This window comes from Stigmatopora argus, chromosome 19 (genome assembly GCF_051989625.1).
Source record: "Stigmatopora argus isolate UIUO_Sarg chromosome 19, RoL_Sarg_1.0, whole genome shotgun sequence".
Lineage (NCBI taxonomy): Eukaryota > Metazoa > Chordata > Actinopteri > Syngnathiformes > Syngnathidae > Stigmatopora > Stigmatopora argus.
This window is the reverse complement of record NC_135405.1, coordinates 7,188,602-7,210,768: the sequence shown is the minus strand read 5'-3', so window position 1 is coordinate 7,210,768 and position 22,167 is coordinate 7,188,602. Positions and strand designations below refer to the sequence as shown.

General features: G+C 39.1%; 1 protein-coding gene across 1 annotated transcript in view; it reads right to left on the bottom strand.

Moving 5' to 3' along the window:
- ryr3 (ryanodine receptor 3) overlaps positions 1-22,167 on the bottom strand; it is a 64,825-nt gene that overhangs the window by 4,018 nt on the left and 38,640 nt on the right. The window contains exons 44-102 of the mRNA XM_077586570.1: positions 22,025-22,128; positions 21,392-21,527; positions 20,988-21,171; positions 20,335-20,437; positions 20,131-20,251; positions 19,363-19,532; positions 18,894-19,114; positions 18,394-18,484; positions 18,063-18,203; positions 17,590-17,753; positions 17,305-17,383; positions 17,152-17,241; positions 16,928-17,071; positions 16,714-16,776; positions 16,521-16,596; positions 16,313-16,436; positions 16,088-16,203; positions 15,947-16,014; positions 15,507-15,628; positions 15,330-15,379; positions 15,134-15,194; positions 14,809-15,047; positions 14,616-14,697; positions 14,041-14,171; positions 13,814-13,932; positions 13,540-13,738; positions 13,356-13,450; positions 13,100-13,245; positions 12,907-12,994; positions 12,747-12,839; positions 12,378-12,545; positions 12,153-12,212; positions 11,949-12,083; positions 11,445-11,557; positions 9,404-9,782; positions 8,225-8,337; positions 8,096-8,147; positions 7,963-8,019; positions 7,657-7,756; positions 7,494-7,573; positions 7,332-7,408; positions 7,163-7,236; positions 6,829-6,843; positions 6,229-6,309; positions 6,054-6,142; positions 5,822-5,950; positions 5,628-5,732; positions 5,173-5,254; positions 3,807-5,089; positions 3,685-3,737; positions 3,446-3,608; positions 2,823-2,909; positions 2,446-2,637; positions 1,979-2,109; positions 1,296-1,338; positions 965-1,092; positions 625-685; positions 345-491; positions 18-152 (exon numbers count right to left, since the gene is read on the bottom strand). Coding sequence (XP_077442696.1) covers positions 18-152; positions 345-491; positions 625-685; positions 965-1,092; positions 1,296-1,338; positions 1,979-2,109; positions 2,446-2,637; positions 2,823-2,909; positions 3,446-3,608; positions 3,685-3,737; positions 3,807-5,089; positions 5,173-5,254; positions 5,628-5,732; positions 5,822-5,950; positions 6,054-6,142; positions 6,229-6,309; positions 6,829-6,843; positions 7,163-7,236; positions 7,332-7,408; positions 7,494-7,573; positions 7,657-7,756; positions 7,963-8,019; positions 8,096-8,147; positions 8,225-8,337; positions 9,404-9,782; positions 11,445-11,557; positions 11,949-12,083; positions 12,153-12,212; positions 12,378-12,545; positions 12,747-12,839; positions 12,907-12,994; positions 13,100-13,245; positions 13,356-13,450; positions 13,540-13,738; positions 13,814-13,932; positions 14,041-14,171; positions 14,616-14,697; positions 14,809-15,047; positions 15,134-15,194; positions 15,330-15,379; positions 15,507-15,628; positions 15,947-16,014; positions 16,088-16,203; positions 16,313-16,436; positions 16,521-16,596; positions 16,714-16,776; positions 16,928-17,071; positions 17,152-17,241; positions 17,305-17,383; positions 17,590-17,753; positions 18,063-18,203; positions 18,394-18,484; positions 18,894-19,114; positions 19,363-19,532; positions 20,131-20,251; positions 20,335-20,437; positions 20,988-21,171; positions 21,392-21,527; positions 22,025-22,128 — 7,952 coding nt within the window. The remainder of the gene's footprint in view (positions 1-17; positions 153-344; positions 492-624; positions 686-964; positions 1,093-1,295; positions 1,339-1,978; positions 2,110-2,445; positions 2,638-2,822; positions 2,910-3,445; positions 3,609-3,684; positions 3,738-3,806; positions 5,090-5,172; positions 5,255-5,627; positions 5,733-5,821; positions 5,951-6,053; positions 6,143-6,228; positions 6,310-6,828; positions 6,844-7,162; positions 7,237-7,331; positions 7,409-7,493; positions 7,574-7,656; positions 7,757-7,962; positions 8,020-8,095; positions 8,148-8,224; positions 8,338-9,403; positions 9,783-11,444; positions 11,558-11,948; positions 12,084-12,152; positions 12,213-12,377; positions 12,546-12,746; positions 12,840-12,906; positions 12,995-13,099; positions 13,246-13,355; positions 13,451-13,539; positions 13,739-13,813; positions 13,933-14,040; positions 14,172-14,615; positions 14,698-14,808; positions 15,048-15,133; positions 15,195-15,329; positions 15,380-15,506; positions 15,629-15,946; positions 16,015-16,087; positions 16,204-16,312; positions 16,437-16,520; positions 16,597-16,713; positions 16,777-16,927; positions 17,072-17,151; positions 17,242-17,304; positions 17,384-17,589; positions 17,754-18,062; positions 18,204-18,393; positions 18,485-18,893; positions 19,115-19,362; positions 19,533-20,130; positions 20,252-20,334; positions 20,438-20,987; positions 21,172-21,391; positions 21,528-22,024; positions 22,129-22,167) is intronic.

The following is a 22,167-nucleotide window of genomic DNA, read 5'->3' as shown; positions in this document are numbered from 1 at the left end:
GAGGTGTCCTGGCGTACCGTCATCATGTCGTCACACTTCATGTCAGGTTCATCTTCGTCTTCGCTCTTATTGTAGAACCTTCGGAAAAAGTTGAAGGCCACCACAGTGTAGAGATATACAACCACTGCAAGGAGGCCCACTGTCAGCACCAACTGAGAAGAAAGAAGGATTAAAATTGTGTTTCTCAATATTTATTGTGCCAAGGTAAATTTAAAAAAATGTAAGCTGAAACTAGAGGCTAATAGCACCATAAATAAATAAATAAATAAAACTGATTAGTAATAAAAACAATATTCAACAGCTGAACTAGTGCTTTGGTTCCCTCTGCTGGTGACAACACGTACCTGTTTGCCATTGTGTGTGACTGAGGACAGAATGGTACGGAGGGTTTTGAAGCCCATGGCAATGTCCAACAAGTGGGCAGCAAAGAAGAAATTGTTGAAATGTCCAAAAATGGACATGATTGTATACCAGATGAGATACAGGAAGGACTGTGAAGTATAAAGTATATTTTCTAAATATAATATATTTAAATTCATCTTCTGTATGTTACCGAAACTTTTTTAAATACATAAATGCATAGCTATCTGACAAAGAAACACTCTTGTTTTACCATCCACTCACATTGTCAGTCAAAACCACTCCCAATTTCCAAATGTGGTATTTAGTGTCAATGGAGCTGAGCCTGTCCACAGGATCACAAAAGCACAATGTCATTAGATAGCCAATAATTATTTCATATTTATCCACTATTTTTTTTTAAATAATGTAGTCTAGTTTTAAAATGTAGACAGCTATAAATGCATTTTTCTGAGCCCAGTGTATTCCACTATACGGAAATGCCCCATGCAAAAAATCAATATAGTGCTACTATTTGCATAGTTAGGAGTCTTGAGTTTCAAAATTGTACTTAAGTCGTCATTCAATAAAACATCATGGCTTGAGAGCGCATCGGTCTTATTACCAGGAGACCAGAGAAGCTTCTTTCTCTACCGTCTCCACCGTGGGGTCAAAGTCCAGTGCACTCTTATCCAGGCCCAAGAGCTCGGCGATGCGCTCGGCACCATACAAGTCTCCGTATTTGTTTATCACCTATAAACACGTGCGCACAGAGGGAGATGTAGGAGTTCAGTCAATTGTGTAACAGACATAAACCATGTGCATGTGGGTCACAACTACTTTTGTTGGACAGCCACACCATGCTTACATTTTAATTGCCATGGTAACTAGAACTCCATGATATGGATTGATGAAAGTGAGAATTATAATGGTTGTGTGACTTTGTTTACACTCACCTTGCGTTTGATGAACTTGTCCCAGTAGTTATTGGGAAAAGACCTGTTATAGAAAATGAAATACATTTGTTAGTTCCATTTCAAATGATTATTTTTTGAATATCTACTACCCATTTGTATTTATTTATTTTGAAATGCATTGATTCTGTTAACCCTAAGGCTGCCCAATGCTGGGAGGATTTATGCCTCCAAAAAAAAATCATTTTCTAATATATGAAGGTTCTATACCCTTCATTTCTATACTTTTCTGATGTTGTGGAGAGCATTTCCCATCCAAATATACCAATATTCGCTCTCTGAGATAATTCACATTTATAATGAATATTCGAATGAAAACTTTACAATTAAAAGCCGAAAAAAGTCCAGTAAAATATTCGTCCGCACTCATTTTGTTTACATTTCACCAGCTATTTTGGAGCGCATCATTATTTCTTCAACCTGGCAAGAGATGGCGGCACCTAACAGACTCTAAACATTATACATATTTTGTTTCTACAGAGTGTAGGGACCATGGCCGAACTTCAAAATGTTTTCTGGCATTTTGTGCATTTTTGGCCTGTCATGAGACTGTTTTAATTTTTTGCAAAATGTGCTTTAGGCAGTCAAAGGGTTAAATTGATGCCAATTAAATTAGACCTTTACTAAAGTAAAAAGCAGTCATGAAAAGACAAGCTTTGACTCACGGAGTGTTGATGACAAGTCGATCCCACTGGCCTTTGATATCTTCATCAGCCGGTTGCTCGGTGATGTAAAGGCCGTCAAACTCCAGCTTCCTGGCTATTTCCTTCTCTCGCTTGAACACCACCAAAGGAACCTAAAGTTTAAACAATGCAGGTTACTAATAACAAACAATTGAGATTTTGATTTAAACTAAAAGTTTAAATGTTCAAATACTGTATAGCTGTAACCATGCGGGAATTGCTTGTTTAACAAATGTAGAGGACTAAATGCCAATAGCCATACAGCCAACACAGCGTTATTTACTTTTATACATACAAATATAAATAAATTAATGTGAGAAATACTTCGATGTATAAATAATTTTAGTCAAAAATTAAAACTAGTTGCAAGATATCTTTGAATTCTGCCTTTTTGTTGTGCTTGAACCAATTCAGCACTTTGGGTTCAAAGCCATTTTGAAGTTGCCCACCTTCAGACAGTAGTATCCCACCAAACACACCAGCGAGATAACGGTGTGGAATATAGCCAGGAAGCGCAGGGTTGGCAACATATATCCAGAGCTCTCTTGAAGAACAAATTCATCCATGTCAAAGAGCGTGTCCTGGTCATCACCTTCCCAGTTATTTTCACCATCTCCCTCTCCGTCGTCCTCAGCAGTGACCTACATTTTAAAATACGGTATGCATTAACCTTGTCTATTGATTATACTCTAATCAAACATTTTTTTCTTTTTCCCTTCAATTGTTAATATAATAATCATGGAAAATCAGCCAGTACGATGCGATCACAATTGTATTGGGTTATATGCTTCTTGAGTAACATTGTTTAAGTTGCTACTATGTTTACCTTGTAGAATAGCAGAATGAAGTTGATGGCGAAACACACAAACAAAGCCAGGAAACGCAGATTGTAGAAGTTGCGAGCCAGATAATTCTGTACACAAATAGTTAAATAGAAACATGAACATATAAAAAAAAATGCGTGTAAGAGTGTATAGCAGGGGTGTCAGACTCTGTTTATTTTAGCTTTTTTTAAATATATTTTTAGATTTTACAAAATGATTTTTGAACAAAAAACAGAAAAAAATGATTAAAAAATTAAAATTATGTATTCAAAAGGGGGAAAATCAGGAAATATAATATACATCTATCATTTTAATTTGATCCTAAAACAGAGAGTCGGCACTCATGATTTACTTTCCCGGGCCACACAAAATGATGCGGGGGGCAAGATTTGGCCCCCGGGCCACCACTTTGACACATGTGGTGTATATACAAGTACTCAAACACACGCAGTCAACCTGCTTTACTTGAAAAAGTATTTTCTAATTTTACAAAGAAGTACAACTACTAATTCTACTTTTAAGATCAAGTGGTTTAAAGGGCCATGGAAAAATATAAAATTTGAGTAATAGTAAGATTACTTTCAAAGGAGACAATTATTTTTTAAGAATGTGTCTAAAGTCTCACCAGCAATTTGGTCAGATAGACATCAAGTGTAGAAAAGACATTGCTCATGAAGGCAGGAGACGCTTCTTTGGGTCGACTTGATTTTGCTTTGGGCTTTTCCCCTGTGGCTGGTTCCTTTGCTTCTTCTTTCCTTGGTTGGTCCTCTTTCTCCTGGTTCTCTGTGCTATATACACATAAAATCTGCAATGTTCAAACACTATTTTGTACATCACCCTTTGTCTCGCATTTGGAAGACTCACTCTGCTTTCTCGGGTTCACTTTTGGGGGATTCGTCAGCCTTGGCAGCAGCTTTCTGCATCACAGATTGATCAACATTACACCAGCCCAAAGTGATTAGGTTCTTCAATTCATGTCAACAAACCTTGTGCTCTGAGGTGAAGATATCAGCGTTGTGTTCCGAGACGTCCCCTAGTCCGTGCTCCACCAGTTTTCCGCCTTCTCTTTTGGGCATGTTTAGCATTTCCAACATGGTATCAACCTCAGCGACATCCGGCGGCGGAACCATGGTTGCGTTGGATCCACCTGAAGACTCTGCGGTCTCTAACTTCTCGCCTTCAATGGAATCTCCGTGGATGCCAAACTGAGTGGGATCAGGCATATTTCCCAGGATATCTGTCACTTTCATGTTCTTTGCACCTTCGACCAAGCCGCCACCGAACATGGAACACCAGATGATGTGGAAGAGACCAAATACGAGGTTGCGAATTCCTCTAAAGAAACCGGTGAAGAGCATCCAGAAAAAGAAAAAGGAGGAGGTGATCATCTCCTTTATGCTCAGTTTCTTAAGTTTCCTGAGATTCTTGCGGATGTTTTTAACAGAAACCATTTGACGTACGTGGCGAAACTTCTTCTTCATCGAGCGGCAAGCGGAAGAAAAAGCAGAGGTAGACTCTGAGGACCCCTCTTCTTCTTCAGCCAGTTCATCAAGGATGGTGAATACGTCCTCCTCTTCCTCCTTCTCCAGCTGTTCCACAATATCCGGTTCCGATATTTGTGAGGCCAGCTGCATCTCAAAAATGGTGTCCTCGCAGAAATTGACAAACATCTCCATCTTCTCACTCTCGCCTCCCTCGTTGACCACGTCAAAGATGAATTGGCGTTTGGACTCTTTGACTTGCGGCTTCTCCCACTGTTCCCGGCTGGACTCGCTGATCTCGAAATACACCCGCTCGATGCGTTTAGCGCTGCCGTTGATTTCGATGCGGCCCAGGTACGGCTCGAAGTAGCTCAGCACGCTCTCGGCCAGATCCAAGAAGCTCGCCAGCCTGGTGTCGTGCGGCATGTGTTCGGACAGGTTCGTCAGCAGCACGGCTACGTTGAATCCGATATCTTTCGCCGGCTCGTGGAATCGCTCCACGAACTCCTTGTAGTTGAACATGTCGTTCTCGTCGGCTTCCGCGCAAGAGAGTAGGAACTCGATCTCCGATTGGCTGTACTGCTTTTGGCTCTCCATGGATTTCTGGAACTCTTTCTTTGAGATGATGCCCTTGCACTCGGGGTCGTACTCCTTGAAATTGTCAGATGTTGTCAAGTCCTTCAACTTGAGGAACATATCGAAGAATTTCAGGATCATCTCAACGTTGTTAGAAGACTCCACAAGTGTGTCGACCATCTGCTTCCCGATCATGCCATTGACAACATTGCCTGGGATCATGACATTGTACATTTTCATTGACTGCACATGCCAATGAGAAATTGGGTATAAAAATAAAGAAAAAGTCAAATACCTTCTAGGAGAGACAGCAGCATGACAATCATGTCCTTCTGTAAATCCATTAGCTCTTTTAGTAGTTCAATCTGACTGGCATCCTACAAGGAAACACAAAAACCTTTGTAGTAGTATTTTAGTAAAAGCACACGACTCTACAAGATCCAACAAGGAAAAAACAGGACTGCTTTTCTTGTCATTGCTCGTGTCACAAAGAATAATAAAATACGCATAGAGGGAAAACCGGATCATTTGTAAGTGTGCATCGATGTCGTACAATTGGGATTTCAACAAAATACACTATTTTACTATTCTATATTCAACACCATGGTGATGATGATGTTAGAAGAAAGATGTCATTATTTGGACTTTTTTTGACACACAACGAAGAACGTTGCTAAGAAAGAATATTATGAAGCAACATTTTGTAAGATACGTTCAAACCAATTACAAAAAAAGAAGATTGTTGAATACCTGGGAGAGTTTCATCTGCATGTTGGCAAAAACATGCAAAAAACCAACAACTGCATCCCACAATCGGCTGTGAGCAAGACTCTGTTGGTTCCCAATACATGGACCCTAGAAGAGGCACATGACGAGTCACCTACAATTCCTTCTTAGAAGCATCGTGTACTTATTGCATATTACATAAATGCATAATTTTGTACCTGGATATATTCAGTAAGCGAGTTAAATATCTGCTTTGCCACATATAAGGCTTTGGAGAAGTTAACTTTGCCAGTCTCATCAATGATGTCTTTGCCAGAATAATACCAGTAGAAGTCACTGATTGATTCCTAAAAAGGAAGAGCATATTACTGCTGGAAGGAAAATGAACTATTGCAATACTTTGAATTTTTACAATGTTGGATGTTTTTTGCATTTGTGTTCTAAACTTACTTGAAGGCGGAGCAAGTAGTCAACAGTACTGATAATAATGTTGACCGTGGTTGTGTTTCCAGTTTGTGTTCTCAGGAAGTTTTGGAACTCTAATGAGAAGCAATATGTATTATATATTTGTTAAAAATAAATAAATAAAGAGCAAGGCTTCAAAACTGTGATAAATTCGACTCACCCCCATTGTGACCCTCACACAGAAGTTGCAAAAATCGGAACAGATCTTTTGTAAACTCATCATTCAGTAACACTTTGGAACCTTTTGAAAGAACACATGGTGTTGATTTATGCCAAATACTGTAGTAAAAAACATCTGAACATCATTCAATGAATATTTTCCTGATAAGCAATGCATACAGAACGATCGGTTTACATTAATAAAAAGTGGCACACAGTAACACTTAAAAAAACATATTCAAATCAGAAAAGCCAGCCAACAAGCTATGCTGTAATGTAAATTGCAGTAAAATAAATAAATAAAATAAAATAAAGATACATTCCTAAAAAAAAAATGGATAGTGAAATCGCTCCAAGTCAAAAAGCAAGATTGTGCTAAGGAATGGATCACACTATTTACACTTTAACCATCCTTAATTAAATGCAATTAAGCTCGTCATAGCAAATGACAACCTGATAGAAATGGTGACAGAAATAAAGTATAAGTAATGGCATTTGAGATTCAATCATTCAGCATGCATTAGGTTAGTAACAGGAATGGCAAAGCATGATGGGACATTTATTTTTGAAACATTAAAGATGCGCTTAATTAGTTATTTACCCCGCTCTGTGTGGACTGCCATCGATGTGTTTTATTTTTTTTGGAATGAGAGGAAAGAGACAATACATGAAGACATATGTAAAGGGGAGGACAGTGAATTAAAACAAAGTATGAAGAACACACATTAGAAACATAGCCATGCAATTAAGACTAGTACATCTGGATAACCTGTCAATAACTAAGTGACCATGTTTGGGTTTTAAAACCTAATTTAATGTTTCAGACCAATTGCATTAAACTTAAGAGTATCTCTTACATGGCTCATCAACTCATGCAAAGGAAATCATACAAAGAACTGTAAAAACTTAAATATCTCTAATATATTGGGACTCACTTGAGCCTTCTTCTGTGACCATGCCAAGACCTTCTGCCTTATTCTGCCTCTCAAAGGCGTTCAAGTCCAGGACACTAGCAGAAATCCACAAGTTATATAATGACTACTAGAGAGTAATTTATACCGTCTAAGCCCTTTCCACGGAATTAATCATAATACACAGCTATACCTGCATGACTGCATCAGTCCTGAGAGGCTTTTGAAAAAACCAGCATCTCTTTTCTCTTTCAAATAATCCAGCATTTTCTGAGGGAAAGGCCAAAAGGGAATCCAGTAAAAGGAAGGATGTCACTCATAAAATTCATATGGGAATAGTCATATGCAAACTCACCTGCTGCACTTGAACATTGCCTCCATTTAAGATGGAAATGCCGAGTTTCAGAGTGCAAGTCACCATGGGGCCAAGATGCCCTGGGGATATGTAAAATTCTGATTTGGAAACTGGGGAAAAGTGCTTTTTCTTTTTCTTTTGAGAAAAGCTCAGCATTCTTTACCTTTGCTGGCACTAATCATCTGCAACACCATTTCAGCCGCCCCACGAGCGTGCAGCCTAGCCTGCTGATACAAGATCTTCTGTTTTTCCATCTCTTTTTCCTGATGGCACATATAGACATAACTGGCAAAATGTAATAAATGGTGGACATTTCAGATGATAAAAATTCCCATGTACTACACTGTATTTAATGTAGACAGACATATCGTTTCTTTGTTTTTATAATGAAGTGAAATGGAATAATTCCTACATTTTCCAAAGCACACTAATTTGCCACTAGACCGTGTTTCGAGTTGTGCATGCAGACCTCAAACGTCTTCTCTTTTTCTTCTTCATCCTCTTCTTCTTCATCCTCTGCACAGCTCTTAGAATACAAAGGTGTACATTCAAAGTCTATTTATCTACATTTCCTTTACAGAAAAATAGAAAAAAAGAATGACCTTTGCCATCATGTCAGCATACGCGATATACAAAGGATCTTCTTCCAAGTGACTGGGAAAAAAATACAGGTAATAAAACAAAATTCCAACATAGACTTTCTGCAATGTTGGCGTCTTTTACTGCCGTACCTTCTTTCTGTCAGAGCGTTGTGGCTAAAATGGAGAATGAGTTGGTGTAGGGGGTCCGGCTGGACTTCAGCCACCTCTTCTTCATCTTCCTCCACTATTTTCATTGGAGTTTTCTGCATAGTCCAACAGGTGTGGAAAGATTAGTTCAGACATAATTTACACTCAACAGCAATCTTTTTTTTTTACCCCATTACCTCTTTGATTAATTGATGTGTTCAATGATGGACAATTGAACACGGGAATGACTCATGCAAATGCAAATTGTCAAGTCTAGATGAATTGTGGGTAGGACAGGGTGAGTAAAGAAGGGTTCACAATCACATGCATGTTACAGCGAACAGCCATCAAGTGATTTTGAACATGAAAAATGAACCTGTCCCAAATCGCCAATATTTAAACCAATTACCAAAGTCGAAAGGCAGTTTATACCAAACAACCCTAAAAGAAACTCCTAGTAAAAAACACCTGAACAGTATAAATTCCTTATGACAACTCTATCCCTAGCTTTCACTTCATAACAACAGTATTACAGCAATATTTCTGCTTTATGTTTTTCAAAATGTTTTTTCTTGTTTCTTTTTTTAAGTCTGCAAGGTGGCGGTTATTATTAACTTTGGGGAAAAACAAATAAAACGCATATAGATCTTGTCTGTCGTTTACGTGCAGTCTTCGTGTCATTGTTGTAGTGTTTTTATTGATTGCATAAATTCTACCCAGGCCTTGCTATTGAATTAGCATTTTTCAACCGCGTGAGATCAAGTAAACAAATAATTATGAGCATGGTTCAGCGCGCTCAAATATACAGGATTTTAGACAGATGTGAATAAGTATATCTATAGAATAAGACATTAATGACTTGCTGACCAAGTATGGGGTTGGGGAGTATCCAGATTGAACTGTACATCAAAACTAAATGAGTTTGGCTTTTCTAAAAGTAATCATTCAAAAACCATGATAACAAATGAAAGCACTCCTTCATAGTCCTGACTATTTACCCTGAGCTTCATTTGAAATATGATCTTTAAATGGCGGCGCGAGCATGCCACTGACGTCACGGCCACAGAACCTACGATATCACCACCTTCACAGACTTACACAGAACAGCCAAAGAACCACTGATGGGTTGGATCCAGATCTGACAACATGGAGCGACGGTGTCTAACGAGCGGCCCTCCTTACCCCTGCTATCGGACCGGTATAGCCTGGTTTTCTAGAGCTGTGAGGGCCAGAGCTGGCCCTGTGCCTCCTGAGTCGATCATGCAGTCTTTGCCCTCGAACAGATCTCTGTTTGAAGGGTTTCGCGCACCTAGAACGGGGTGCCCTGGATGCCTTGGGCGAGGTCCCCACCCAGGTGCGCTCCCAAGACTCAACTGGCACAGAGCTAAAGAGGCGATCGGCGGGCAGGACTGCCAGAAGGGTGCCAACGCGGGGCACACAGGACACGGGCCGCCCAGTACTTACTGCCAAATCCTGCACTAGCTTTTCCTCAAAGGAGTACTCCTCTGCCTCTATCCATATTCTCTGATAGGCCGGGATGAAGAGGTTGATAGCACGATGCCTGGGGAGGGGGGAGGAATGGAAGGAATGGGTGAGGAGGGAGGTAAAGCGGCATTAGGGTTGGGTTCTGGTGTGGTTTTGGAGGCGGTAGGAGGGAGCAATGTCAGGGTGCGATTCCAAAATAGTGCATCTCAGGCAGGGTGGTGTGGGACCCACTGGCTTTTCTGACTGGTCACACGTGTGTCTTTAATACATCAAGATGAAATTGCGGGGGCTGTTGGAGCCTAGCCCATCTAATTATTTATTGGATTGAAAAAGAAAATGCATGGAGATTTTTTTTTTACCAGACACAACATTAGGAACACTGTCACTAATGTGATCCAATACAACAGTGAGTCTACCTTTACAAAGATAACAGATTAGGAAAAAGCTCTATAGTCGATCACATTCTCTGCCTGCTCAGATTGTGGCAATCGATTTAATGCCACGAGAGGGGTAAAAGCAGGCACAGACTGTGATTCTTTGATACTATCTGCACTGCAAGACTGAACACATCCAGGTCAGGAGACTGTATTTGTGACTTCAGATTTTGGTTATGTTTGTAAAGGCAGAGTTGCATTTGCAACACTTGCAATGGAGCTCATTAGATGATGAAAGTGTGCATAATTTTGTGACCATTGAGTACATACTACATTGTCTTAGCATGATTGTACAAATGTACAGAGGGGGAGTAACCTATAAAAACGTATTTTACGGACTAGAAATCTTACTTTTTTCATAATTTGGCTGGTCTTGCCATCTATACCCAAATGTGATATAAATATATGTGTTTTTTTTTTTCTCAGCCTGTTATTTAGTTTTTTAGGCTAGAGTTATCAGTAAAAACTTATGTTAACAGATGTCTCATGATCCTGTTCCCCTCCATTTTTCTATTGCTACTTTAACTTACGTTTGTTCTTTGTTTCTGTGGAAACAAAAAATTGCCTTCCCAAAAAATATATATATATATATATATATATATATATATATATATATATATATATATATATATATATATATATATATATATATATATATATATATATATATTTCTTCTTCGTTGTGTATTATTTGACTGGTGCTACTTATAGCCAGAAAAGTATTTATTTCTGCAACCAAATGTATCTTAAGCCTATTTACCATCATCTGAAATGTTTTTCTTTTTAAAACATTTTTTCAAGGTGCATTTGCAAATTTTGACTTTCTGATTCATTCTAGTTGACCAATCAGAATCAACAGTGCTAAAAAAAATGGCTGCTTGGCGTTCATCTGTCAACAGCCTGGGGGGATGAAGAGGAGGAGGGGATTGAAAGATGAAACATTCGCCCCGTAGTTTCACTTTACCGTCAGCAGCGAGAACAAGCGGTCAAAGCTGTAGGCTTTGAAAGCCCTTTCCAGCCAAACCTCCCGATAGCCATTCAGGAAGTAATTATTATTTTTGTATCTAAGGGAAGGATGAGGTAGTATTATGCAAGAAAACAACACAGAGGAGATAATGTCATTAGGGAGGAGATGAGGGTTTACGTGGCCACACAAATTCCAATCCCCCAACACTAGTTGGGGATTGATGTTTATTTTTAAGTTAGCCTGCGAAGAAACAACATCTCTACTTAAATCAATTTCATAATGTCAATATTGAAATTATTGACATTGTTTCGTTATTTTGAAACAAGGGTACTCTTACCTAGGGAGATTGTAAAGGGGTGCCATTCGAAAGCAGGCCACCACAGCCCGTTTACGCTGTTTGGAAAGCAGCTTCTGCCACACGCACTTCTTATTTCTTAAAGGTTGCTCCACCTGAACAGGAAAAAAAAATCATCCATTACTTGAAAAGTACTTGTTTTTGTGTTAAAATCATAGTTAACACTTTTACACTCAGGTGCAATTTAAAGACTCATCTTCATAAATAAAGCAACGCCCAATTTTGATAGCCATAGACGGACTATAAATTTAATGATTAATTGTGGTTGCCATGCAAAAATAGAATGCATTGCACTATAAATAAGGCAACCTACATAATTGACCAAATATTTTTTTAACTTACTGTTGCGACCAAAAATAAATAAATACTGTTGACAGTGCCAGGATCTTTAGTAGAAAAAAAATGCACCTGTATTGATTTTATTCTATTATATAGAACAGTATATCATTTGTGTTATCAACAACACTGAAAAGTTTTTTTTTTAACCTGTTCCAGATGGAAAACTGCTGCTGATATACTCTGAACCCGATCCACTGTGTTCTCAGGTTTTACTGGCTGGGCACTTTTCATCATGATGTCTTTGTACAGGTTCAACTGCCACTGGACTGCTGGATCATCAGACTACAAGAAAATAGTTATTGAGGGATTGTGAAGGTAGACCATTCAATGATGAGCTATTATAGAGCCAACCTTGTCCTGCAGATGAAGGTTCTGACGCAAGTGGTCCTTCACTTCATCATCAGTATCTTTCTGAGACCAGAACAAAATAATGCTTAGCATTTAAACTTGACAGTGACAAGTAGGGCTATAGAAAACTATAAATTTTGTGATAGAGGATGGACACGAGAAGAAAATCACGATAAATCTACAAGTTCAAAAGTGGGCAATAATTCAATGTTAAGAGACAAGTCGCACCAGACTGTAGCGGACTTTAGCTAAAGAAATGAGCTCCTGGTCCCCTGGGGTGCACATGTTGAGGCCGATGGGGAGCATTTTCTTCAGAGCAGCCACAATCAAAGAGGTATGGATTGAGTAGTACTCTCCTCGACGACGTTTGTGTTTCCTCTCTTGATCACCGCCAGACTACAGTAATTAAAAACATCTCATTAGGTAATTCATTAGTATGCTCTTTATTCTTTCCCACGGAAGCTTCTGACTGATCATTTAAGATTTAAAAGCCTGTTTCCAGTTACTTTTGCCACATTAAAACCTGATCAAATCTATTACCAATCCAAGTTACCCATTTGCTTAACTTTTCAGAACTTAACCATCACCTATTTTTACCTTAGACATTTTTGTCTTGCCTTCTTCAGTAAGGAAACCCAAATTATTGATCTCATTCTGCACGACAAAGTTTTGCTCTTCACGCTTGAAATTCTAAGGGTGAAAAAGAGAGAATATTAAGCACATAGATGTATGCAAATTTGCTAAACACGTAACTTACATGTGACTTGCACCAGAGAATGAAGATATCCGCCACCATTCTGAAAAGCTCAGTGGAGTCTGAGTCAGGTTCTTTCAGCCATCTGGACCTGGTTCAGACCAAAAGAGGAATGAGAACTATTATGTCACTGAGGCCATGACTCAATAATGCAAGGACACCTGTAAGAGTTGAATAAAATAATCTTTAACTCTACCTGTTGATGTCTACATAGCGAATGAGCATGGGGTAGAATGCGTAGAGGTCTCGGCAGAGCACAGCAAACTCATCCAAGATGAGAAGCTCTGCCTCCTGATTGTCACTTTTGCTGTCAGCTTTCAACAACTCCTCTTCAGAAACAACCTATAACACATGATTTACCTCTACACTCCCGACTTAATGAAAAAAAATTGCAGCACTGAAGCAAAAGTAAAATAAAAATCAATATTGCCATTACTTGAATTTGCTTCTACCTTCACTGTCTTCTTCTTCAGTTTGTTCAGTGTTGGTAAAAAGTGGGTTCTCAGCAGACCAGCTCCTGCTTTACTAATAATAGGCTGAGAGTAGACTAGACAAGGGACAAAGCATTTTATAGATTCCCATGATTTCATCATATTTTCAAAGAGTTTATCCCTTCCATTTTGCAGAGTGTCTCACCTGCAATCCGTTTCATCCATGGGGCATCGTCAATGCCCAGGTTGTTGTTGAGGATCTTTAGAATGTTCCCAAGAATGATGCTGAGGTGTTCAGACGTCACCATGGTGCAGCACTCACCGCTCAGGGGTGGGTTTTCTGGACCTTTTTCCCACCAGTAAGACAGGTAGTTGCACAGCATAGGTAGGATCACCTCAATCACCTGGAGGGGATGTTCAGGAATGCATGATAGAGACACCAAACTCAGAATTTTAACGGCCCAAGATTCAAATGTCACCTGAGGCATCTCATTGTAGCGTGCGCCGGTCTCTGAGACATCGTTGACATCCTTCAGCAGCTTGTCAAGACGTGGCATCTCTGGACACATTTCCTCCACCGTATCCGGCATACTTAGGACTGCAGAGGTAAGACTATTATTTAAAAACATGATGTTTCTGTGATGCATTATTTAATCAATGTATGTATATTGGATAATAACACAGTATATAAGCAGAAGAGACTAACTGGCTCGCTCGCGTGGCGTCTTGGTGTTGAAAACAGACAGCGGGTTGTGGGTGTTCAGATGAGGTTCCAGGAATGCTACAGGCATGGCACCCACTAAAGTGGCCAGGCTCTCACCAATTGCTGGCAAATGCCTGCAAGCCAGCATCAACATAGTGTTTGTACATCCGAAATATTAAACAATGATATTAAACAACTTTATAAGGACAGAAGTTAGATGCAGTCATCACTGCTACAAATAACCCGAAATCAACTAATGGAGGAACTTGATTCAAAAGTATGTATATATTAATTTAAATACCGACTTTTTAATTACGTAAACTTGATTAAAAAAAACTTATCCAACCATATTTTTTGTCCCCAAAACTTGCTTCTTGTTGATTTTTTTCTATTTCAATAGATTTTATGGTTAACACGTAATGCATTTAATCCGATTTACAAAAAATATCCCTTGGCCATATTTGAAAAGACGGGTACAGAACATAAACCATTCTGCACCCACATACAGTATTGCAAATGCAAAAATAAATAAATATATCCAAATTCAAAGTAGCAACCATGTTGCTCATGTGTTCTACCTTTCCACAAAGATGTTCTTTCCTGTTCCCAGAGAGTAATAACAAGTTAATACTCGGTAGCAGGATAGCTGAACGTCATCCACTGAAACACAGATACATCTACATTGTGTTTTTTTTACATAAAAAGGGCGTAATATCACAAGGAGACGAGATATAAGCTGCTTAAATGTTGGACATGGAAGGGGACACTTACAAAGCAGGTTGACTCCAAACTTGTGAGTTTTGATGTGATCAAATAAAGCAGTGAGGATGGGCAGAAGTGCCACAGTCACATAATTAATGCTCTGACTGACGCTCTTCATCTGGGCACGTGACTGCATGAACTTCCCAAGTTTGAGCATCTCCAGAAGCTTCTCCAAGTCTTCCGCTGCATTCTCAAAGAAGGCCCGAAACCCAGCTTTAACCAGCTCGGTACCTGACTTCATCACTGTTCTGAGAGAAAAAGGTAGGTAAAGTTATTAAACACTTTTGAATTGACCTGTCTAAAGTTACAATAATGATCTCTGGATAATACTTGCCTGGTGTCCAGTGAGTGAGTGAGAATATGAAGGCAGCTGACCATCATTGAAGAGTCACTTCCTATGAGGGGGGGAAAAATCAATTTGCAATCAATTTTTTGCTTATGGGGCATTTTTCTATTGTCCAAAATTCTAGTAGTGCCATCTGAACGACTGAAAGAGGCAGGAAAAAGAAGGTGAAAGAGGACAGCCTTACCAAAGAGTGAAATTCTATGTCTGACAAGAGCTGCCAGCTTACAGAAAAGGCTGGGAGAAAAAAAACAGGATAAGCAAAACTGAGCTGAACTGAACAAATGCATAGTAGAAAGAAAGAAAATTCTATATTTTCATGCACAATAATTTGAGAACAAAGGGAAAAAATGTAACACTGCACCTGGTGACCATCTCTTTCTCTTTGTTGGAGGCATACCCACAACTGCTGAGATTCTTGCTGGGCGTAGATAGGAAGTAGAGGCAGTGGTTTTTAAAAGTCTGATCCGTCAGCGGGAGCAACACCTAACAAAGCACATGCTGCTGTAAAGCGCTGTAAACCATCATCAGTAGTGCACATTTATTTCTTATCTTTCTAGTTGTGACTGGGTGATGAATGTTTGATTAAAGTTAATGTTAAATCTTAATTTTAAATGTCAATACCTTCAGCCACAAGAAAGTAAATAACTTGAATGTTGCATGTTAATCTAGTAAAACACTGTTGTACTGTTTTATTTTAATTACTATGGGGGGATAAAACAAGAGATTATATTTGGTTTTGTTCATTTGTAAAATTTCCCAGCTTCCTTCCCTAGTACAAATATCTTTTCACAAAATCCAGACCTTTGCAAAGAACTTGATTTCTTGGTCATGAGGGGATTTGTCAGTCTTCCCGCTCGTGGCCATTGCCTCTGGAAAGACAGTGAGATTCCTTTTTATTTCAGATCACAACTTAGAAGCGGCATTAAGACGTTATAAACTTGCCAAGGTGAGCAATAAACTCCTGGGCTGAGTCGACGCATTCCAGCAACCTTTTGAGAAACTTGTAGGCGAAACGGTTCTCCATGGATGAAGAATCCTGCTCCATGTCTTTCAGAGCTCTGTGATACGAGCCAGTAACAACACTTTACTTAACTCAGTTACCCGGACAGTTGGGTTTCAGGCTAAACAATTATCTCAACCAAAGTTAGAAGTGAAATTTAGAGGGACCTTGTTATTGAATAACCGCTGATCTGTAAAAACTTGAAGAGCTCTTGGGCCTTTTCTCTATCTCTGTACTTCTCTTTCGCAGTCAGGGTATCATAGGGTACCAACAGAGGGTGGCTCCCTCCTCCTGGGGAGAAGAATAAAAACAGAATCATTACATCCATTTCTTAAAATGCGGTCACATAAGTATGAAAAATGCTATTACTGAAACCTTTGCTCAGGAGTTCACTTTTCTTTTTCTTGGCCCAGATATTGTGATAATTTTCTGCAATGACCTCAACCATGCCCTGTAGGTGAGAAATGAGTCACTTTGGCAAACCAATACTGTACATGTCATTTTGTGACTAAATTTCCAATGCATATACATAGATGCATTGTTCTAGACTTCAGGATCCAAAACTCACCTGCAGCTCTCTGGACAATGTGAAATTGTGCAGGTCCAATGGCGCAGGACTAAAATTGTCCACCTTCATCACAAAATGGACAAGAAAAATACGTATAACGTGTTCAATCATTTGAGTTATCCCCTAATGATGAGAGGTTCCTGTCTCTTGCTCAATAAGAGAGCAACAGTCTGTTGAAAAATATACTTTACATCATGAATTAGCACAACCCTACCTGTGACTCTGAGATTTTCTGTTGTTTCTCGTTCTCCAGTTGCTGGAACATAGCCTCTCCCTCCTTGGTCCTCTCAATGTTCCAGTCCATCGCCACCATGCTCTTCAACGACTCCCTCGCCGGCCAACGGTATGTTTCTTTCTCCTAACACGAAGAAGAGGATGCATTCATTAAAATAACTTATTTGCAGGTTTTTTTCAGTTTCTTGTTAAGTGTACACTTACCTTCTCGCTTAGAGATTTGTAAGGCTTTAGAAGTGGATGTTTTTTGGAGTGCTCATCCATACAGTCTCCATGTTTCCACCCCCCTGACACCTAAAGGAGCAGCAACCCGATTAAGAATCCCTTAAATATGAACATGTCTCGGGCGTGACAAACCTTCTCTGATGACCATTTGTCATGGGAATGCTCTGCGTATTTGTTAGCAATGTACTCAAGTTTTTCAGGTAGGGAAATGCTGCAAAGACATTAAGAAATCAAACTTATTGGCCATTTAATTAACTCATTTACAGCATAATATAAATTTGTCACCCAGGCAAATTCTGAATGGACACCAAAGACCGTTTTTTTGTGTTTACCACATTTGGTATAAATTAATTTGATCGTATTCAGTTTGTTTTACCTTTGCAACCCTAAAGCATTGATGGACCATTGGGCACTTACTTGGCAGTATTTATGGGTTTGGGGTCAAAGTTTCCTTGTGCATCAATGGATGCTTGGTTCTCAAGTTTAGCTCCTAAACTGACATCCACAAAGTCTGGTGGTAAGGCTCCAGCAATGGCACAAAGGCAGGAATTAGCCATTTTGAAAAGCTCAGCATCATATTTCTACAAGAAGAAAGAATATTTATATTTTCAACAGAATTTTTTTACATATATACATAGTAGCTGGATGAATAGATGACGATCTGGATGACAGTGATAAAGGGCAAGAAGTGGAAATGTTTGGCATTTCACAGACGTATTAAAGATTCACATGTTTTCGCACCACTGCTCACTGTCACTTTATTGCGCTTTCACATCACTTGCTCTGATTTCTCTAAGATATAAATTTGAGGGGGCTCTCCAAATAAAAGGAACCAACATAAGATATGTTTTTTTGAGGGAAAATCTGAAAATTCATACATATTTTTCTACCTTTTGAGAGATGGAGTCAAAAATTCCCCAGAAAAGTTTCTTGGTGAGGAGGAGCTCCTCCTCTGAAGCTGTACCAAAGCTGGTTAACCCAGATGGAAGACAATAATACTTCCAGTTCTGTTCATAGTGGTTGGTCAGGAGCTACAGATAAAGCAAAGAAAATATGCTTGGAAGACTGGATTATGTAGGATTTATGTACAAGTTACTTTCTGGTTTAAATGTACTCGCAAAAACAAAGACTATAGGATTTTCAGCTTGGATGTGACATGTGTGGGAACCTTCCACTTTTCTAGCAGGTATATAATTGGCCGAAATGGGTGCAGTATCTTACACGCAGAGGTATGTAGCAGTATTCCGTGAGCAAGGGAACGTCAAACACCAGACGTCTGAGCAGCTGTTGCATCATGGAGGGACGCAGATGCCTGTGCAAAAGTCAAGGGAAAATGGATATAGATATATACGCCACCAAAAAGTCACAAAAAATGTACTGTATAATGGTAGGCAACAGAGTTAAAAGAATTAAATTCCAAAATAGACACAATAATTAAGTTATAGTTATTATTGTTTTTAGCCTGGTTGTCAATGGTACAAAATATCACTACCCTGTTTAGTAATTGCAAATATTTAAAGATGATGCAATGCAGTTCAATAAATTCTATTCTAGAGGGCTTTTGAAAACAATAACGTAAAATCATATAATAATGTGTGAATAATTTCTCACTTATATCGCACCCCCGGCCGGTATAGTATAAAAAAAACTGCGACTTACAGTCTGGAGAATGTAGTAAATTGATTAAACAATACGTTATAACAGACATTTGGCAAACTTACTTGCAGATAGTCAGCAAGCACTCCTGAATAACATCTCGCTGTGCTTTGGTGAGCGAGCGTCCTTTGGAGAGGCGATAGATGGTTTGAAGCGTGCCGTCGATCAGCTGCGTGTAGTGCTCCGTGCTGGCAAATAAGGTGGCGCAGCGGGTCAGTAAAGGCAACAGAGCTGAGCTGATGTACCTGTTCATGGCCAGTGCCGTCTCCGTGGTACTCAGCACCTCCTGTAGGACAGGCAACAATGAATTATTATGTACTACATGAATTACTTCTGTCACAAGAAAACATCCCGAAACTACAACTCAACTTTATTTAATGAATAAATGTAATAACCAAAACATTTTCTCTGATGTTTAGATTTACCTTCTGCTCATTGTGTTGTCATTCATTAAAATGACAACTTTAGGATGCACTAATATGAGCACACCAGCTGTCACAAGTACTACAACAGATATTTTTGGTCCTTGTTTACCGTGTCTAATGAGGCAGCCATCTTGAGGTCAGGTAGAAAGCCGACCTCCAACAGCTGTAGGAGGAAGCTCTGGTCCTCAATGCCGTACACTCTTTCTAGGAAGAGCACCATGGGCGCCTTGTGATCCGGACAAAAACAGGCTGACATATCGGGTTCAGTCACTTTGCCATCTGTAAGTTCAACACATGGTTACAAGACTACTTGAAAGAAAGAGAAACACAACATATAAGTTGAAGAATAAGCATTAAATATAGACACCTAAACACTACAATTCATCGATTAAAACAAAAAATATATTTTGGAACTTTAACGTTAAAAGAAATTTGAAAGAATGACAGTAAACTCAATATTAACTTCTCATAATGATGCAGGCACGGTAATAAAAAAACTTACTTAAAGTGAACATTAAATAAAATTCATTCATTTTCCATACCGCTTATCCTCACAAGGGTTACAGGAGTGCTAGAGCTTATTACCAACTATGGCCACAAGGCGGGGACACCCGGCCAGCCAATCATACACCAGAAATTGCAGAAAACTTACGCAGGCATAGGGAGAACATACAAAATTCACTCAAAAAAAGTCAGAAAATACCTGGATCAGAAATGTGAGGGAGATGTGCTAACCACCATTGCCCATGTTGAATAAAAAATGCAGTGTAATGTACAAAAACAGACAAACAAAAAATGAATGGCAAAAGGACAACCACAAAATGTCCCACTGCGATCTGTATATACAGTTCTGACTTCAAGCAATCAATTAAATCACCTTTAGTGACTGTAGGCTTGGTAAGAGGTATGCTGATGACACCAACCAAGTCTGTGGTGGGAACCAGAGAACGTAAAATGGCGCGAATACGCAGCGCTTCACCTTTACCCGTATTAATTAGCTGTAAGAGACACAAAAGCATTATTGTATTGTAATTTTCACGTGTAAATCTCATAAGTTAAAGTGGGCAATTCCTAGGCTCACATGCATCTCGGGTGCACAACGACCCAGTAGGTCAATGAGGGCGGAGTAGAAGGACATGATGGCATTACCCATGTGGATTATTTCCTCTTCCTTCTCACCAGACCTGAAATACAGAAACATGCAGGACCTAAACTCTACATGGCTAATAAAATTCCTCAAGCTACAGTACTTTATGTATGCTCTGTCACAAATGCAGGTCAGATACTATATGATAGTGTAGTACATATTTCAATTTTGTCTACCTAATGAAGTCCCCCATGAGTGTATTAACATATTTTCTTTTAATTTTGATTTCAGTGATCCTAATTTCATAACTTCACTCTGTTTGAGTTTGGGGGGGAAAAAGTCTTGATTTAATAAACAATTTTAAGAGGGGAAAAGATTTGCAATGGCTGCATATTCTCCAAGGGTGAAAATGGACTAGAATAAATGTCAAAGGAAATTTAAGTGAAAGATCTTGGGAATGAAATAGGAGAGAGGAACTAACCTTATGTAGTAGTGGGCCGTAAATAAAATGGTATTAGTCATCATCAAAAATCAACTATTGACTAATCAGTAAATGCGTGTCAATGGACAATACATTATGTCACTATAGAAGCAACAGAATATGATAATCAAATGTATGATCGCTGTTTTAGAAAGAGAATTCCCACCCAGACAAGACGGCAGCTAAGGGTTTGGGCAGGTCCAGGGCAGGATCCTCAGATATCTTGATGGCCTCTTTCATAGCCACCAGCAATCCCTGTCCTCCCTCACCCCGCAAAGCAGGGCCAAAACACTCCGGACGTCGTATCAGCAGCTTCACCACCACGTTGGCGTTTTCCTCCACACTCTCACCTGTGACAACAATCGACAATAGCCTCAAAGGTGAATAAAACAACTTTGAAAATGAGTACAAATATCTGTTAATCTTTACACAATTATAACAATAAAATGTTGTCCAAAGTGTTAATAATTGTTGAGACACGCCGCGCTTGAAATGCGATATATGGTACATAGTTTATCTATGAAAGTTAACAAATATGTCCTTCTTAAATAGTACTTGTCATACACTCACCATTGCAAAAGACGGCAAATCTCAAGAAAGACAGGTAACGCTCCCCTTCAATGGGGTTCCATCCCAGATCAGGGTAACCCTTGGCAACCAGCATGGCACAACTCTGAAGACCACATCCTGCGAGGTATGTCACAACCTACACACACACAAATTCACTTTACAATACTTTAATAGTGTACTCTGTCACTGACAGATATGTTGATGGATTTGCTGACAAAGCATTGTCTCACGGTACAAAGTCATTTTAAAATTTTCTTTGAGAAGTCACGGGTGACACGTTTACCTTTTGCTTACTATGAATTTCTATTACATGCTAATGCATGAGCCACCTTCTATGGCTCATTCTAATCTGACAGGAGAAGGCTGAACATTAGAACAGTGCACATTTTGTTGTGTCAAAGAGAATTGATTTTGGAAACTTTGCTCCACGAGACATTTTAAAGCCTTTGAATAAAAATGTTTTTTTCTCCTAATTAAATAGTTGATGTAAAGGTTGTAATGAAATATATACATGGTATTTCTATCCCTTTTCTATTAAAATTTAGTGTACTTTATGTGATCCGTGTGTGTATACTGTTCTCATTTTAAACACCGCTCTAATTTGCTTGGTTTTTAATCTTAGCAAAAGGTAACCTTTTCAAGATCGGGTTCCTCCAGGGCAAGAGCGAGGCCATTGTTGTCCATCACTGATGATGCAGCAACATCGAGTGGAGTGGAGCCCCGCATTGCTTCAGAAGCTATAAACAAAAGAAAAGTTTACAATCTAATTAAGCACT